The sequence below is a fragment of the Vitis vinifera genome, chromosome 13, assembly GCF_030704535.1.
Source record: "Vitis vinifera cultivar Pinot Noir 40024 chromosome 13, ASM3070453v1".
NCBI classification, from domain to species: Eukaryota; Viridiplantae; Streptophyta; class Magnoliopsida; order Vitales; family Vitaceae; genus Vitis; species Vitis vinifera.
In genome coordinates, this window is record NC_081817.1 from 2,935,774 (window position 1) to 2,954,252 (window position 18,479).

General features: G+C 33.0%; 3 protein-coding genes across 3 annotated transcripts; 1 reads left to right on the forward strand and 2 right to left on the reverse strand.

The window, feature by feature from the left end:
• Positions 1 to 1,123: 1,123 nt before the first annotated feature.
• LOC100258254 (putative UPF0481 protein At3g02645) lies at positions 1,124 to 2,779 on the reverse strand. Its single transcript, XM_059741472.1, has one exon. It carries the CDS (start codon positions 2,777 to 2,779, stop codon positions 1,124 to 1,126), a length of 1,656 nt encoding a protein of 551 aa, XP_059597455.1.
• A 3,357-nt stretch (positions 2,780 to 6,136) lies between these two features.
• Positions 6,137 to 7,613, reverse strand: LOC100263391 (protein RDM1-like). Its single transcript, XM_059741473.1, has 2 exons — positions 7,610 to 7,613; positions 6,137 to 6,558 (listed from the first exon to the last, which is right to left on the reverse strand). Exons 1-2 carry the CDS (start codon positions 7,611 to 7,613, stop codon positions 6,137 to 6,139), a joined length of 426 nt encoding a protein of 141 aa, XP_059597456.1.
• Positions 7,614 to 12,780: 5,167 nt separating this feature from the next.
• On the forward strand, positions 12,781 to 15,711 carry LOC100256478 (glucan endo-1,3-beta-glucosidase). Its single transcript, XM_002283611.5, has 3 exons — positions 12,781 to 13,957; positions 14,692 to 14,968; positions 15,483 to 15,711. Exons 1-3 carry the CDS (start codon positions 12,920 to 12,922, stop codon positions 15,509 to 15,511), a joined length of 1,344 nt encoding a protein of 447 aa, XP_002283647.1. The 5' UTR covers positions 12,781 to 12,919; the 3' UTR covers positions 15,512 to 15,711.
• The last annotated feature ends 2,768 nt before the right edge of the window (positions 15,712 to 18,479 follow it).

Genomic DNA, 18,479 nt, shown 5'->3' on the forward strand with positions numbered 1-18,479 from the left:
GGTGCCTTTATCGCTAAGGCCTTGAGTGTTTTCCCTCACTTTTTTATTAAGCTCTCGCATAAAAAATATCTTCCTCTCTTTCCGCAAAAACCCTGCACTTCCATCTTTTGACAACCACTCTTATTTTTTAAATTTGATGGCCGCGTGAAACAGCTCCTTTATTCCACCAGATCAGATCGTTAATACAATAGTCCCTTTGATAAAACACTCAATGCTCCAAGTTTTGATCAATCTATATTCATATATTTTCAATCTTTCTTATTTAAAATTTTTGATGTATGTGTAACGATTTATGATAAAAATTTAAAAAAACGAAAAAAAAAACACATAAATTTAACATAATTCGACAGATTATCTATGGGAACATGAAAGAAAACTTTCACTATATCACAAATTAGGGTTACATAAAATGGTATCTATGCTAACCCTCAGATAATGAAATTTAAAAAATATTCATAATGCCCCCGCACCCCCTAACCTATTATTCGCCCACAACAATAAAAATATAAGCTTGAATGACAAATATCGTTGCTCTGTTTCGTTCCGACATTTGCCTATTTTTCTTTATATATCTTTCACTTAATATAAGTCACATGCTACAACAAAAATTAAATAAATCAAACCCTAAAATGAACAAAAACTGAGCTTGAACTAGACTTCCCGCCTGGCACCAGAACTGCTTATGGGCCTAGCTAGATCAAGTTAAACATGGTCATTTGGGTGAAAAATTGGTGACCATCAACCAAAGTGAGCATGGTGCAATGTTAGCTATATTCCAGATGATTGTATGTTAATTATCACAGTGCCAAAGACTCTGGCCAAAAAGGAAAACTTAAAAGAAAAACAAGAAGTGGAATAATTAAAGCTTCGAGCACGTATTCTTTTAAGAAAAGTGGTATTGGCCTGCATCATTCTTACTACTAACAAATTAAACATATTATCTTCATCATTGCAACCCATAATTCTTCATACAGAAAGCATAAAACAAATTAGCTTTTTCTTCAGCTATCGACACAAAGCTTGCAACAGCTTTTGAATTGGAAATTTCACAAGAAGCAATCCATAATATGGGGCCAGTACTCCAAGTGAAAATGAATAACTTAAGATCGATATAGGAAAATCATCAATCACTGGCGACATTAAATATTCGAGGACAGCTATAAACTGAACAAAATGCTTGCAGTGTCATTAACAACACGATCAAAATGGCAGCTAGAAATGTCAGGAACTGCCATGAACCAAACACATAGCGCTTCATAAACTTTCCAGCTTTAACCTTCCATCTGCCACTGTGATACTTGTTTACATCTTCAATCACCTTATCTAAGAAAGGCACCTTTGTCAACCTTATGGACCTGCTCATCCCATTCCACAGGTTGGCCACCTCTTCATCACTCTTCAATCGGTTCAAAACAATACCCCTTTCTCTTAGAAACTTGGCATCCTCCTTGGTATCAATAATCCCATTCATTAGTTCGGTGTACCGAGTAATAACCAATGGCCCTGATGCGTTTGATGATTCATATGCAACCAAGTTTCTCAAAGTGACCTCTGTGTTTACATCTAAACTAACAGTGGGGAGGTAAAGGGTGACCATCTTAGCATCAAAAGTGATGGACGAGATGCCACCATTAGTAGGTAAGAAACGCACACCAGATTTGGAGAGCTCGGAGACTGAAGGGATGGTGATTTCCTCTATCAGTGGAGGTTTGACAATGCTACTATTGGACTTGGAGTTCCCATTTTCTGGCTTGTTTTCTTCTTTGTCTTGGGAAAAGAAGAAGTATTCAACAGGTTGTTTCAAGATAGCAAACCCGGGGAGATTAGAGACGATTGTCCAAGGCAATTTCAATATGACTTTTACAGGCTTGGAAAATATAATTCTCTTGAGAATACGTACCGGGCCACGATTCATTTTTGAGAGCAGCTTCCAAATTTCTTCAAATAGTTGTTGTACATAACTGGAGTCTCCAAAAGATTCTTCTTTGCCTTCCTTCGATTCATTTTCGTTTTCGACTTCAATTATTTCAGATGGTTCTTTTGATCTCGGCACGATGAGATGGTACAGAAAATCCAGCAGGTGGGCATACTTCTCAACCTGGATCTTTGGCAAGTTCTCCATCATCCCAAAAGGACAAAGATCTTCGCCGAACCCGGTTAACATTGAACACAACATATCATCAGCTTGATCTAGAGATGAGAACTGAAATTCCAACACCTGCCTCAATACAAGCAATGGAATTTGATTCTCAAGCATCACCATGTCTCTAAGAATAGCATTATGAGCTGATTTGGTCCCCGCATAATCAACTAGGTGTGACATCCTGGAGGAAACTCTTGTCAGCATCCGACCTTCCTTCATGGCATAGACTTGAAGGAACTCAAGTAAGAAAGAGGCATCAATAGCCATCATCCATGCTAAGGTTTCACCATTGAACTCCAAGAACTTGTGGTAGCAAGCTCGAATCCTTGGCTCATGCTTGGTCAACTGATCAACAAGGCTATGAAACTTTAGGCTCTGGAGATTCTTTTGAATTCTTTTCGCTGCTGCAAGCTTATACCTCTCCATCTCGTAGAGCTCCGGCCGCCAACGATGATAAGGCCCCAGTGCAACTTCTTGTGGAACATAGCAATCCGGCTTAGTAGCCATTAGGGTTTTGGGTACATTGAAGATGCACACAGGGACTTCACTATTGTCTTCAAGCTCTTCATCTAGAGTTCTACGTATTTGTATCACCCACTCGAGCTCATCAAAGCTTGAGTTAGAGTTCGAGGTCATGGTGGATCGAAGAGAAGAAGTTTTTCGTGGAGTTGGCAGTTCAATTTGGTGTATTAGATGCGAGGGAGTTAGGAGAATGAGACTTTATTATATAGTATGAAACATGCTATCAATGAAGCACTTTTCTTTTTTGTAGGCATAGGATTAATGGACTTTAATGGTTATGCGTTTTCCACATGTTTTTATAAAACATATCTCACAGTTAACCGAGGCTCTTTCTCACCTTCGAGATTAATTTAGAGGCTAGGGCCAGTTAGGCAACATGTGCTAGGCATGTGCTAGGCCAGTTAGGCAACTTTCATTGGTTACTTTATCACCTAACGAGATCGTGCGTTTTCCATATGGGTTTTTATAATGAACATCTATATCTCATAATCGAATGGGCATCTTTTTTCTTTGAAATTGATTCAGAAGGCCAGTTACGCAACATGTGATGTGAATGTGAAAAAAAATAGATTGGACACTGTGGGAGTCAGATGAAACCCAATTGAAGTTTTCTACTGGCCGTGTGACAAGTCAATTAGTAGAATTAATACAAGTTGGTTTTATCAATTTTCAAGAGTAGCACGTGTTGTTCACTTTAATCTCATGTGTGGAGGGAATATTATAATTTGTTGGCTAGATAGCTTCCCTTGAACAATGTATATATTATGATTAATTAAACAAATACGAGATGTCTAATCAAATGAATAACAATTCTTGAAAACCATTGGTGAGTACAAAATAAAGAAATGCCGCCAAGAACTTCTTTTTTGTTAGTTGTTAAACAGTATTAGGTAACGAGTGTGACTAGCTAGCTTGAAATAGTGTCTCGAAGTGTTGTTAGCTCAAAGAGTTCTCTAGTCCCACTTGGGTCCAGGTGTATAACAAATACGGAAAAAACAAAGGAGCATAAGGGTAGTCTTGCTCCCTTAAGTCGATATAACTCTTATGATATCTATGGACGAACTACAAAAAACGAAAGAAAGTGAGCAATCATGCTTTCCTATAAAATAAAATAAAAAAGTGGTCAGTATGAATTCCATAGATAAATTCTTTAGGTTTTAGTTATATTTTAAGTTATAAACTAATTAAAAGTTTGTTTGATAGTGATTTTAAGAAGCATTATTTTTTAATTTTTTAACACTTGAAAATTTTTATTTTTTAAGTATTAAAAAAACTAAAAATACTTTTAAAATCACTATTAAACACACTTTAAATAGTGATATAAAATTTCCTTTAATTCTACAATTAAGATATAAACTAGTTAAGTAATTTAAAATAGATATTCTATCTACTGAAGATCTATAATTTTGAATGTATAGAAAAAATCTACAAATGATATTGAACCTCTCAAAAATTAGTTTATGGAAATTATACAACACTCTAAAAATACTTTTCATGAATTTGAATACATAAAAATGTTTCCAAAATGTAATTATCATCCATCGTTTCTCATATAAAAAGAAATTCTAAAGGTATTGTGAAGAAATCTACCATATTGCATATACAAAGCTAGATTGTCAACGACTCAACTACAAATTTTGAATGTAAGATCTCTCACATTAACAAATTTAACTTTTAAACGAGGGGTGGAAGGTTTGATGGGAAAGTTGGTAATTGGGTTGTGTTTCAATGGTGAAAGGTGAAGAGAATGAGTGGAATTCAATGGGAGTGTTTGATGGCGAATTCACTTGGAGAGATGGAAATCACCATGCTTAATGGAAAAAGGATGGGAATGTTGAACATGAAGTGAGAGGGTAGTAACTCCATAGCTATGGAGAGGATGACAATTTGGAGGCTTATGCAGCTGAGAATTTTTTTCATTGGAAGAAAGCTTTTATTCATGCATGGTTTGAAATGGGGTGATGAATGACTGGAGTATTAGCAAAAGAAGGAGAAATTAATATTTTAGTGGATTTTGAATGTCATTTCAAATGACCATTCAAACACAGGCAGCAAAGGTGATTTCTGCAGTTTGGGTAGTGAGTTTCGAAATGCCCATATGAATTGGCAATGCCAAGTTTGAATGTCTATTCGAACTAAGATATAGAAGATGCATGCATAACTTGGCATTTTCAGCAGCTGATTTTGCAGCCCTATTCGAAGTTGAGTGGCAAAGCTCGAATGCCCATTGCAACCAGACCAAAAGAAGTATTTTGTGGGCTGCTGCAGTACTTGTCTTCACAATCCTACGCGAGATTTAATTTGGTTCTTACACACATTCAAATGATTGTGCGAGAATATATGTCGAGTGATTTTTGAAGCTCTAGTTAGAGGTTTCAAATCCCCATTCGTACTGCTATTTGAATGTATGTAAATTTAGACAGGAAAGGAAGATGATTGCACATCTCATGTGTTGACATTACACCCAAACACAGAGGAAAAATAAAGTAAAATATAGAAGACAAAAAAAATTTAGCCGTTGAGCGTGATTGTCTGATCATGGGAAAATTCACTAAAAACTTCACAATTACATACTCGAATTTTCTGAGTCTCTCTCCTCCCAAAACCCTCTTTCACTCTTCTTATAACTTAACACTTCTTATGGCTCACTTTTTTCCCCCTTACAACAAATTCCATGTAAAGTCACATATTTTTAGTCTTATTTATGAGTTAATCCAAAACAATAAGTTTTCCGATTCTAGTCAAATTCAAAAACAATAATTTACCTAAACATGTACAGACTCTACAAATATTAACTTCCCTTAAAATAAAAATAAATAATTTGAGTAAAAATTTATGAATAATTTCTACCTTGACTCACATTCTCTCAATTCATGCATGGGATATCTCTTCTTGATGCCCATCTTTGTGTCACTTATATATGTTTAAAAAGACTTTCTAAATACTTACTAACTAATGATTTTTCATGAAGTAAGACAAATTCCTCTCTATTTATTTATAATCATAATATTAAAATAAGTTCACTTTTGATTTATATGGATGATGTTATTTTTACCCGAAATAATTCATAGCTGATCAATAAATTGATCTCTCATATTGGTATCCTCTATAGTATTAGTAGATAAGATAACGTTATGTTATAATGACATCGTATGTTTATGATGATTTGTTATAAACGTTACCATACATTTTTTCTTTGTAATGTTGGATAAGCTTTAAATTATACTCAACAATTTTAAAAAGGAAAAAATTACACATACCCCCTTGAATTCGTTTTTAAAAGCAATTGAGAATTGATCAATTCCTCTCCCATAACAAACAATACAACAGATCTTAAAAATTAAAGTTGAATCATCTAGAGGATATCCAAATATTATATAAACCATACCATGAATTTTTCTAACTCGAATCACACAAACACAGAGCTAGCCAGCATAATACATGCCCATATTATTATTATTCATCTATAGACTAAATTATACATGAATCGGTGTTTTCGGCACTTTTCGCATCCGAGCAGCCACCTGTATGAGGAATTGGATCAATAAAAGCACTGTACTTGGGGTCATTAATCCAGAGAGTAGCCACATGTTGAGCTGAGGTGCTACGCCTATGAAATTCTTCAACAACCCAGATGGTGGATTCGGCTACGCTGGGTTCAATGATGCTGTGCATGGGCCTGTGCTCATTTTCACTACCGATCCTGGAATCATCCCATCGTTGAAGCATGAGATTAGTGAGGTAGTGCAGTGGCTGCCCGTACAATTGTTTCATGGAATTGCCGAGTTCTCGCCATGTGATGTTTGGAATATGCGTTTCGCAGCGTTTTGAGGGAATTGGCAACTGCTTCATGTATTGCTGGTAAGCGTTTGCATATGGCCTCAGTACCGCACCTGCATGGTTGCAAAGTCAACATGAGGTTTTAGTTAATTAGAAAATAAGCAAGCCCTGTTTGGTGTTTTGGAATGTGGTCTTTTGTTAATCAAATCATGTGCATATATGAACAGAAAATAAAATAAAAATACGAGATTTTTGACATAGTTCTGCTATCAATGTGATCTTTAGGCCCATAGCAAGCATCAACACTCAACAATCCACTCATTAAAATAAAGAAAGAGTAAAATGATGAAAAAAAAAAAAAACATCTTAATTATGACCACTCTCTCAAAAAACAAAAGAGTTAAAATATATAATAAGAAAAAACTTACCAATCACCTAAGAAATAAAAATAAAAATTCTCCAAGGGGCACTACCCCCTTCAATCCTTGCGAGTTGATCGGACAACTCAATTTCTAGCATATCAAATCAAACATAACAAAACTAATTCAGATTTCATAATCCAGTAATATTTTAAAGAATGAAAATAATAACAAAATCTTGAAATGTAGTTTAAAGTGTGTTTTACACTTCTTTTCAAAAACACTTATGACATAAAAAAGTGCTTTTAAAAAAAATTAAGATGTTTGAAAGAAATTTAAAACATATTTTTAAAATATCGAAAAGTCATTTATAGTGCTTTTTTAGACAATTTTCCTAAAAAACTTTTAAACTAAATATTTTTAATATACTTTGAAATATTTAAAAAAAATTAGTTGTCCTATATTAAAATGCTTGTTTTAAGAATATATGCGTAGAAAATATTTTTTTTTCATATTTTAAAAAATACAATCAATTGAAATTTGAATTTGAAAATATTTAAAGGTGAAGGGATCATTATTTTTAAAAAATAAAATAAAATTATTTTTAAATCTATTTTACCAATAAAGAGGAAGTTTCAATAGGAGATTTTGTAATACCCCAATATGTTTCTCTTATTAAAACCCATGATTAAATTTTCTAGGGTAACAAAACGTATATAAGCTACCTAATTTGCGGAATAAAATTTAAAATTAATTATGAATTTTATTAAATATTAGGGAATTTATTAGTGTAGAAGAGACTTACCCATTTATAGCTCCATTGATTTGAAAAATTAAATACAAAATCTAAAGTATTAACTCCACTCTAATTACTAGACGCATCCAATTTGTATGATAAATGTTTGTGTAGGTCTTAGTTAGCATGTACATATTTCAATTTATGCTTAAATCTCACACTTATTGTTGAAGAGGTTTTTCCCATTTATAGCACATGGATTTGAAAAATAAAATAGAAAATCTAATGCATTAACTCCTCCCTAATTACTTAGATGCATATCCAAATTTACGTAATAGATGGTTGTTTTGATGGTCACTCAAAGATAAAATTTTATTTCATGATGACAAATCAAATGAAATTTCTGTTCCAATTTTTGTCTCTTTCTCTTTTTCTGAATCAAGTTTTTCTTTGTTATAATGGTTCAATTCTTATTAGCATCAACAATATAAAGTCGGATCCTAGATGAAGAAATATAAAAAAAACATTCTCCTTCTTCATCAAAAGAAATGAAATTTATAAATAGTATTATATATCACTAATTTAAAATTAATTCTCATTTTTCCCAATATTAGAGGAATTTATGAGTGGCTTATCCTATTTATAGCACAATGATTTAAAAAATAAAACAAAAAATCTAATGCATTAACTCCCTCCTAATTCTATATGGATTACCTATTTAAACATAAACCATAGTTTTGAAAAATGAAATTTCAAAAAAAAAAAAAAAAAAAGCCTAATGCATTAACTCTCCTCTTGAATTTCTAGATGTATTTTAAAGGGAGAATTATGTTTTGGGGGTAGATGGGCCCCCAAATTAACAAAAGATCCATATAACTCTTCAAATTGAGTTGAAGGATATGAAATAGTAATAGACAAATATACCCTTTAAGAACACATATAAAATATTTTATAAAATTAAGTTAAATAATTTTTTTCAATAATTTTTCTTTCAAAAATACTAAATTAAATAAAAGTAGTTTTCAAAAATATTAAATTAAATAATTTTTTTTTCAAAAATATTAAATTAAATTAAAGTATTTTTAAAAATATTAAATTAAATAAATTTATTTTTAAAAAATATTATATTAAATAAAAGTATTTTAAAAAATATTAAATTACATAAAAGCATTTTTAAAAAATATTAAATTAAATAAAAAATATTAAATTAAATAAGAGTATTTTTCAAAAATATTAATTTTTTCTCAAAATCAACAAAGGGCATTTTCGGAAATACTGAAGGATGATATCCTTCAACTCAATTTCCATACTTTTATTGGGTCTTGAACTCAATTTGAAGAGTTACATGGACCTTTTGTTAATTTGGGGGCCCATCTACCCCCAAAACATAATTCTCCCTATTTTTTTAAATTTGCATGATAAATATTTATCTTAATTAGCTCGTCTTAAAGGAGAAGACATGGACATATCAATTATGTATAATAAATGTGGGTATCTTGAGAAAACTATTATGTATTTTTCTATTAAAAAAAATTATGGTTTGTTTGGTAATTATTTTTTAAAACATATTTTTATTATTCAGAACAAATAAAAAAAACTATAAAATATATTTGACAATAAAAAAAATATAAAAGAGATTTTTAAATGTTTTTAGAAAATATTTTTTAATTGTTTTTACTAATTTTTTATAAAATAATTATACACGAGAATGATTAAAAATAAAATATTACATACAAAAATTATTTTTAAAACATAACTAAAAGTATAAAAAATAAGTTAAATACATTTTAGATTCTCAAACAAATATTGTTCTACAAAACATCACAAATGATTTTTAAAAATTGTTTTCAAAGATAGTTACGAAACATAACTTTAATCTTACATTTCTAAAGGTATGGACAACATCTTTCTATATTTTTAACACTACAATTCTTATCTTAAAGCTACTTTCATATTTTCTACTAGCCAAATCCGGTTACTTTTGAAGGTCTTTCATTTTCTCATCAACTCTTTTGAAATGCTATACCAACTTTACAAATATGGTAATTAGAGTCTGTTTAGCCATGATTTTAAGAAGTATTTTTCACATATAAAATATTTTTTTAAAAAAAAATAATATAGGTGTTTGATAAAATTTAATAAATACTTTTAAAAATATGAAAAGTCACTTATAGAATGAAAAAATTATTAGTAATATTTTAAAAAAAAATAATTTATAGATAATTCTCTTAAAAACACTTCCATTAATATAAATACTTTGAGTAGAAAGAGTATCAAATGTGTTCTTCATCAACTAGTGTTGAATCTTTTTTATTAAAATCATTCAGCATATTAATTAAAATTAAGATTCAATGAGAATGACAAGAAAATGAAGAATGTTGATGGGTTTTATGCCGGAACCATGAATATGTGATCCTCTTCTATATATAAATATAGGTTATATTTGGTTCTTAAAAAAATTAAGGGAAAATAAAAGGAAAAGAAAAAAAGTAAAAAGAAAGAAAAAGTAAAAAAAAAAAGTTAAAATTAATAAATTATTTTTTATTTGTTATTTCAAAATCAAATTATTTATTTTAAATTATCAATATAAAAATTAAATAATTAGAAAATGTATAAGTTTATAATTAATTTTAATTATATTTGATTTTTTTTATAATTTTTCATAACACAATCAAATATAAGAAAATCATTTTCTTCAACAATTTTTTTCCTCGATACTTTTTCGAGAACCAAACATGAATATAAAGAATAATCACTAATGGAAATAATAAATCGCAAAGTAAAAGTAAAAAAACTAAGAGATGTAGAATGTTTAAATTAACCTGGATTTCCTCCATATCCTTTTCCTCTTTTTCTGCCTCTTCCATCGGTGCATTTTCTCTTTTTGTGTCTCTCTGGTGTCTGGACTTTAGAAAACCTGCTCATATCTTCTGACTCAGTCTCTGAATCTGATACCAAGATATGTTTGTCAAAAAAGGAACCCTTCTTCTTCAACATCTTGATACTTGAGTAATAAAAGAAATTCTCTCCCTTTTTTGTTAACAGGTAAGGTCATTTTATCTATAACACCATTGCTTACCACTTTTCTAAAAATATTCGTTTTTCCAAAATAAAAATACCAATCAATTTTTCATTATTTACAAAAACGCCATTGTTATAGTCATTTACGTATTCATGGCATAAATGCAGTAAAGACAATCCTATGGTAATTAATTTACAAATCAATTAATTACAAGGTAATTAATTTTCAATAACATAGATCAACTCAATCCTATGGTAAGTAAAGACAATGCTTAAAAGCTACCTTCAAAGAATTTTAAAAATACAAGACCTTAAAAAAGATTCAAAATTTAATTTATCACCTTGAAAAAAGAAAAATGTACACATGGATAATGGAAATTTCAACTAATATGAAAAATGAAAAGACACGATGAAATCTACAAGAATTATTTTCTTCTTGCCCTTGATCCTTTGTAGTATTTGGAGAGTCAACTCAATTAACAAAAAAGGATGATATGAGAAAATGTTATAATGAAGAATCTGGTTATAATATCAAGGATACTTTTTCAGTATTTATCGAAAAATACTATTAATTAAGTGGTATCATGCATATAATTTTTTGTTTCATTATTGTATTAGGATCTCATTTTTTTATACCTTATATCTTGGTCTCATCTATTTGTATCATTATTTAATAACCTAAATTTCACTATAGGTATTTCAATCACTTAAATCTCTTATTCAAATCCCTATTGAATTGGTGATGTCATTATATTATAATTTATATATTATTAAAATAAAAAATGTTTATAAAAAATTTATATATAAAAATATAAAATAAAAATTATTAATATTTATTTTTCATCTTTAATATTATCAAATTAAATATATTAATATATTAATATTTTATTGAATAAAAGATATATAATATTTAAACTTGAAGACATTTATTGAAATTTAATTTATTTTACTAACCTATTATTTTATATTTTTTAAAAATATTACACTATTTTACATATATTATTTATACTTTTATTATTATCATAATTTTGAAAAGAATCATATCTATTATTTTTTGGTTTGCAATATTAAATAGAAGGCATAAAGTAGTTTAATAGAGTTGTTTTCATCCTTTGAGCCTTATGTCCAAACGCTAAATCCTCATCTCTCCCATTCCCACATCGAAAATAGGTCAAGATAAAATTATTTTTATATTGGATTCATGGCAATATGATGAGTAAAAATAACAATTTAGTTCATTAATTATTATTTAAGGTTAATTTTATTATCTTTTCTAAAATTTTAGTTAAATACATTTCATTTTTATTAATTTGAAATTTTATTAAATATCTTTTCTATTATTTTTATTCATTTTTTTTAATAAAAAAGGTATTTAATAAAATTTTAAATTCGAAAACAAATTTAACCAAAGTATGGGGACCCCTTAGTTTTTTATAACATTTGTATCAAGAGGTTATTTAATATAGTAGAAAACAAGAGAAGCCGCACACGGCACAACCGACCAGCCACTGGCTTGGGAATACTGAATCGGTGTGTGTGAGGCGTATGCATCATCAACCATATCCGGATGCATCGCTCAGGTCCAATCTAATGCATCTCTGCTATAAAAAAATAAGTAAAATAAAATAAAAACCATTTCTTGAAATTTTTTTTTTTTTCAGTTTTGCACTCCAAAAGGACAAGAAGATGGAGACAGATCTTGCAGGTTATTTTCTGGATTTCCAGTGTACGGAACGATCCGATTTTCAACACGTCACGATGAAGCCGCTAAGCCGCTCATCTTGGATTTGATTCTTTGTGTTGGTGGTGGGCAGAAAGCGCGTAACGTGGTCCAAAATATTTCCTTTTTGCGCCTAAAGTGTCCCGTGTCCGCGACATAGGCGGTAGCACGACGCCCAATAATATTAAATTCCTCAGACCCCATGTCCATCAATTTCACACAATGAACGCGGGTCGGTCAAAAAACTCGGGTGCCAGCTCAATCGAAATTTGAAACCGCCCTTATCGGCCTGACTGCCGTGCTGCCTTTTTCCAAATTAAATTGTAAAAATTATAAATTAAATTAATAAAAATAATGTAACTATTTATGCGGCAACAAGACGTAATAAATGGTATCCTGATGGATTATACTACTAATTCTTTTTGAAGTCTTCTTAATTTAAAATTAAATCATTAAAAAATAAATAATAAATTAAGATTTATTTCACTTTGTGTTTAATTGGGTGTCTTTAATGCTAATAACAATAGTGAGGTGTTGACATCAGGTTGACCGGTCATCTGGCACATCCCTCCCCACTCCCACAAATACTCCTTATTTTCTCTCCTTTGCTTCCATTTTCCTAAGCTACGGCCGCACACATGGCTCTTCTCGCCTTACAATCTCTTCGCTTTGTAATCTTCGGCGTCTCCGCTCTTCTCTTCTCCGCCACCGCCTATTCCATCGGCGTTAACTATGGCACTCTCGCCGATAACCTTCCGCCGCCTGCCCAAGTCGCCAACTTTCTCAAAACCCGGACCACCATCGACCAGATCAAAATCTTCGACAGCAACCCCGATATTCTTCGAGCCTTCGCTAGCACCGGCATCGGCGTCACGATTACCGTTGGCAACGGCGACATCCCAGCAATCACGAAACTCCCGGCCGCTCGCGACTGGGTCGCTACCCACATCTTGCCGTTCTACCCCAGCACCAAGATCAACTATGTCGCCGTTGGGAATGAGATCATGGCCACCGCCGACAAGAACCTCATTGGCCACCTCGTTCCGGCGATGAAAGCACTCCACAACGCTCTCGTACTCGCGAAGATCACCGACATTAAGGTCTCCACGCCTCACTCTCTCGGCATACTTTCTATGTCCGAGCCACCGAGTGTGGGTCGGTTCAGACGCGGCTACGATAAAGTCATCTTTGCACCCATGCTCGAGTTCCACCGCCAAACCAAGTCTCCGTTCATGGTGAACCCATACCCATACTTCGGCTTCTCCCCAAACATGTTAAACTACTGCATCTTCAAGCCTAACCGTGGGGTTCACGATAAGTTCACGGGGATCACATACACCAACATGTTCGACGCACAGATGGACGCTGTCTACTCTGCAATGAAAGTGTTGGGCTACGGCGACGTGGAGATTATGGTGGCGGAGACAGGTTGGCCGTCGCTGGGTGACCCAAACCAGGTGGGTGTGAATCTCGAGAACGCGGCTTCGTACAATGGCAACTTGTTGAAACATATAAGCTCCGGCAAGGGAACGCCACTGATGCCAAACCGGCGGTTCCAGACGTATCTGTTCTCGCTGTTCAACGAGAATCTTAAACCGGGTTCGACCGCCGAGAGGAATTTCGGATTGTTCAGACCTGACTTCACTCCGGTTTACGACATTGGGATTCTGAAACAGGTGAGATTATGCTCTCTATTTATTAGTTTGAGTGGGGATTAGGTAAGATCATGGCTTACGACATGGGTATTTATTCAGTCCTTGTTAATGAAGTGGCTTTGTGTTGCTTGACTTGGCAATATTCGTCGCTTTCTCTCCAAAAATTCGAGCTCAGTTTGATTAGTTTTAACGCCAGGTGGAACAGTACATACTAATTAATTTTTGCTTAAACCCAGCAATTGAGCTAATTGAAGTACACTATTCAAAAATACTATCATATGGTAAGGTAGGTTCCCTGCTCTCATTTGTCCTGACTTAGCATGAGGATGTGTGAATAGAATTGCATATCAGTTTTAGAAATGAAAATAGATTTTGGAGATGGTAAGAGATGAATTTTCATTTTTAGAGGTGAGGCTTGCAGATTCTCTGGAATTTACACTCCACATGACAATCAACTGCAGTATATTTAGAGTTTCAAGATCGTCTAATACAATATTATGTTTTTTCTATGGAGACCTCTTAGTAATTTGATCATTTGACTACATCAACATGCACATTTTCTAATGGAGATGCGAATGAAGCTCCCCCTTTGTATTTCCTTAAGAACAAATCAGATCTTTTTGTGTTTTTGTTAGACTGATTAAACAACACTATGAGGAGAGTGGACTGCATATGCCGTCTATAAGATGTTTTAGATCTGTGTCATGTCTGTTAGGTTTATTTTAATCGGCTTGTTTCACATTGCTGCTGTGTAGTCTGCTGGTGGCGCACCAACACCAACTGTGCCATCTGGCAAGAAGTGGTGTGTACCAAAACCAGATGCTACCGACGAAGCATTGCAATCCAACATAAACTACGTCTGCAGCACAGGAGTAGATTGCAAGCCTATACAACCTGGTGGGGCCTGCTACGACCCCAACACCATTAGATCTCATGCTTCGTATGCCATGAATGCTTACTATCAGACTTCTGGTCGCCATGATTTCAATTGTGACTTTGCCAATACTGGTGTTCTAGCAACCTCTGATCCAAGTAAGTAATAAAAGAGTTCTAGTTTTTTTGTTTTTTTGTTTTTTCGTTTTTTTTTTTTTTTTTTTTTTTTTTTTGTCCTTTCCTCATGATCATGACTTGCATACTTTACATGAGTAGTTTTGCAAGCTTTATTCTTGTGTAAAGAATTCTGATTGAAGATGAATTGATTGAATCATCATATTCTAAGGGGATTGATTAGTTTCATGATCATGCTTCCCTTTCCCCCATTTATTTCTAATGCTAAGATGATAAAACTTGTGGAACACGAGTTTTTTAAGCATTGTGCTTGCCTACTCATTGATCTTGTTGAGTGTAATGACTTCCTCGCATGCCGGTATTCCCTTTCTTTGACATTTTCTCTAGGGAAATGATTAGAGACATGAGCGTAATGCCTGTCATTAACCTCTGATATAAGCTTCGCACCACCTTTTTCTCAATTGCCTTATTTTTCTTACACATGTTTTTAATTCTCGAAGTTTTGTGATGTTCATCCTTTATGTGCTTCTGTATACAGGTCATGGTCCATGTCAATACATCTCTTGAGTTTGGAAGTTGAACTCAAGCAAACAGCGCATTGCCTGACCAGAGACCTCATCTGACTTCACAGTATTTATCCTCTGGTGATTATTTATTTTCGTTAAAATATTGCTGCTAGCTGGGAAAGCAGATGACTAGTCCATAACCCATGACAGTGTGCTACTTTAGTTTATATAGACCATATATTCATGTCTGTACATTTTACACTGTGTTGCTCTGCCTTTTTTTTTTTTGCTTTTGCTTTTGCTTTTTTGTTTTTCATGGGTAATTACTAGGGCCTTCAATGGTACCAAAGGCTGTATCATCAGGCGTATGTGGTTCCTATTCTGAGGCCTGTTGGTCCTCTGGAATAGATAACATTGCAGGGTATGGAATGATGACAATTTTAAAAGAAACGAAAGGCAGACAAATTAAAGATGTAACAAGTTAATGAGAAAGACCAGTGCCAAGAGAGGAAAATCAAGGTAGGATGAAGAATTCTAACCTGCACAAGAAAAGGTTTCTAGTCATATTTCTCTGTTATTCACGGAGGCAAAAATGAAAACAGAGTGGGGTCTAAAACCTTTAAGTATTCCAAGCCTTGAATGTTTTGCAACTTTGGCACTGGGAGAATTGGAGAAACTTGAATCATACTCATAAAATAGAGATTGTGTATGAAAATATCAATGAGTTGGGATAGGAGGGGGTGAGGGGGAAAATGAAACCCCCGCTGAGAGAGGAAATGAAACGCCTTAGTCCAATTGTCTGGCAGGTTTCCAGTGTAGTGAACTAAGGATTTGCCTGCCTACGCACAGGAAGCCCCTATTACCCCAGGTTGCAGGGAATACCTGCTACAGAGTTCATCAATGCATTTGAATTACTATAAGTGCCATTAAATTTATGCCAACGCTACATGGTGCCAACATCAGCCTCTAGCACAGCCCGTGTGCTTGTGCAGCAAAGTAGCTTTTATACTGACTGCATCATGACTTGGAAAGAGATCCATTTTCCCCTTTCACATGGGATGGTTGAGCTTTTTTAAGCTGGCTGTTGTGCATACGCTTTGCTTGACTTCTATTAGTAAGGTCTTGTTAGGGGACGGGTGCAATAAAGTAGTTCTTAAGCTTGAGATAGGTGGTCCATATAATGACTTTTAGAACAAGTCCTTAGGATGTGATGTCTGGTGTGATAAAAGGTTTGGTTTTATCCTCATTGGAAACCAATTAATTTTTAGATAAAATAATGAAAGTTTGATTCAAAGAATTAGCATCAGAGCCACGGGTCATGAGTTCAACTCTCGAGAATGTTATGTTCGGCAGCTCTTAAACCTAATGATGGATCATGTAATGGTAATCAAACTACACTAGATGATCAATATGATCTCTATATTTACGAAACGCATCAACACTCAAGAATCTACTAATCAAACGAAAGAGAAAAAGTTATAATGGTGAAGATTTTCCTAATTTCCTCTCGATCACAATTGCACTCTAATTTTTTTATTTCTAAAACAAAATATTAAAACATGAAAAGGTTAAATATACAGTTGGGTAAACTCGTTATTCAATAAATAAATAAAATTTCTAGGAACCCCTTAAACCCTGGCAAGCTCAATCTCTGCAAGTTCAGCAGAGAGCTCGACTCCTAGCATCCCCTTACTAGTATCTTGATAGTAGTTTTGAGTCTTTTGACCAATAAACCTAAAGTTTATGTTTGATCATTTACGGAGTCAGGTCACATTTTTCAAATGAATTTGTTGGAGATTTCTACAATAGCACGAGTGCCATCGTCTTTTAGTTATTGCTAGTTCGGCAGACGTGTATGCATTGCAAGATTTTAGGCTTCTGGTTGGACTGCTCAACACCCTCTTCATCTTGCTTCAAATTTGAAGGTAATTACTGTGAAGTGAGAAGTAATCATGTGGTCTCCTTAGAGTCAAGAATATGCGAGAATGAGGGGCATGTTTAATAAGACAAGGTACATGGTAACTAGAGAAAAGTTATGAATGAAGTTAAAGGAAAAGTACAAATATTTTGATAATAATGCACCCAACTATGCTCAGAGAACAACATCCAACCTGTCTCCTTTGTCATCATTTTCATTTATTTTTCTTAATTACTGTTGGGAGTACTTTATTTTTATTCTAGCAATCCATACAGATTCTGGTTTGTTTTATCTCTAAACATTTAGAAATTTTGGCCAATCTTTTTTTTGGGTTTCAACCTTTATGGGCAGATTATGGGTGGTTTTTCCTTTTTATGCATGATCAATTCATCTGTTCCGTGTTTTTAAATAATATCTTTTAGTTATTTTTACTTATTTTTTAAGGGATGGTTTAAAAAAATCATATAAATATAGAAAATGATGAAAATAAATATTACATATGAAAATTATTTTTAAAACATATTTAAAAATATAAAAAAAAACAAGTTTAAAATATTTTAGTTTTTAAATAAACTTTTGTGTTACAAAACATCATAAGATAGATGTTAATAATTGTTTTCCAAAACTGTTTTTGAAAACACCTTTCAATCAGGGTCTTAATTTTTGGATCGTATAAGCTACCATTGAATTTGTTTGAATGAATGAAGAGTGTAACGCCATATAGCCCAAGGATCATGAGAAAGATGACATCTAAACAACTCTAGATGATATCAATCCAACATCATGAGGATGACTTCTAAGCGACCTTGGATTTCAAAATTGATTAGAGCCAGCCAAATAATAAAATTGACTTCTAACCAATCTTAATGCAACTGGGAAAGAAACATAATTAGTGTAATATTACTATAATCATGATACCGAGATCTGCCCATCAGACTTGAAACCCATGTCACTGGTGCCATATGTTTTATTGGTTTAAAGGCAAAATAGGCAAGCCTCTTAACCATGACAAAAACAGGATTACATGCCAAGTCTCTTGCACTACTCCAAATTTTGTTTGGAGGTCTCTCCCCAATCTGTTGCTCACCACAAAATATGGCTCAAAACTTAT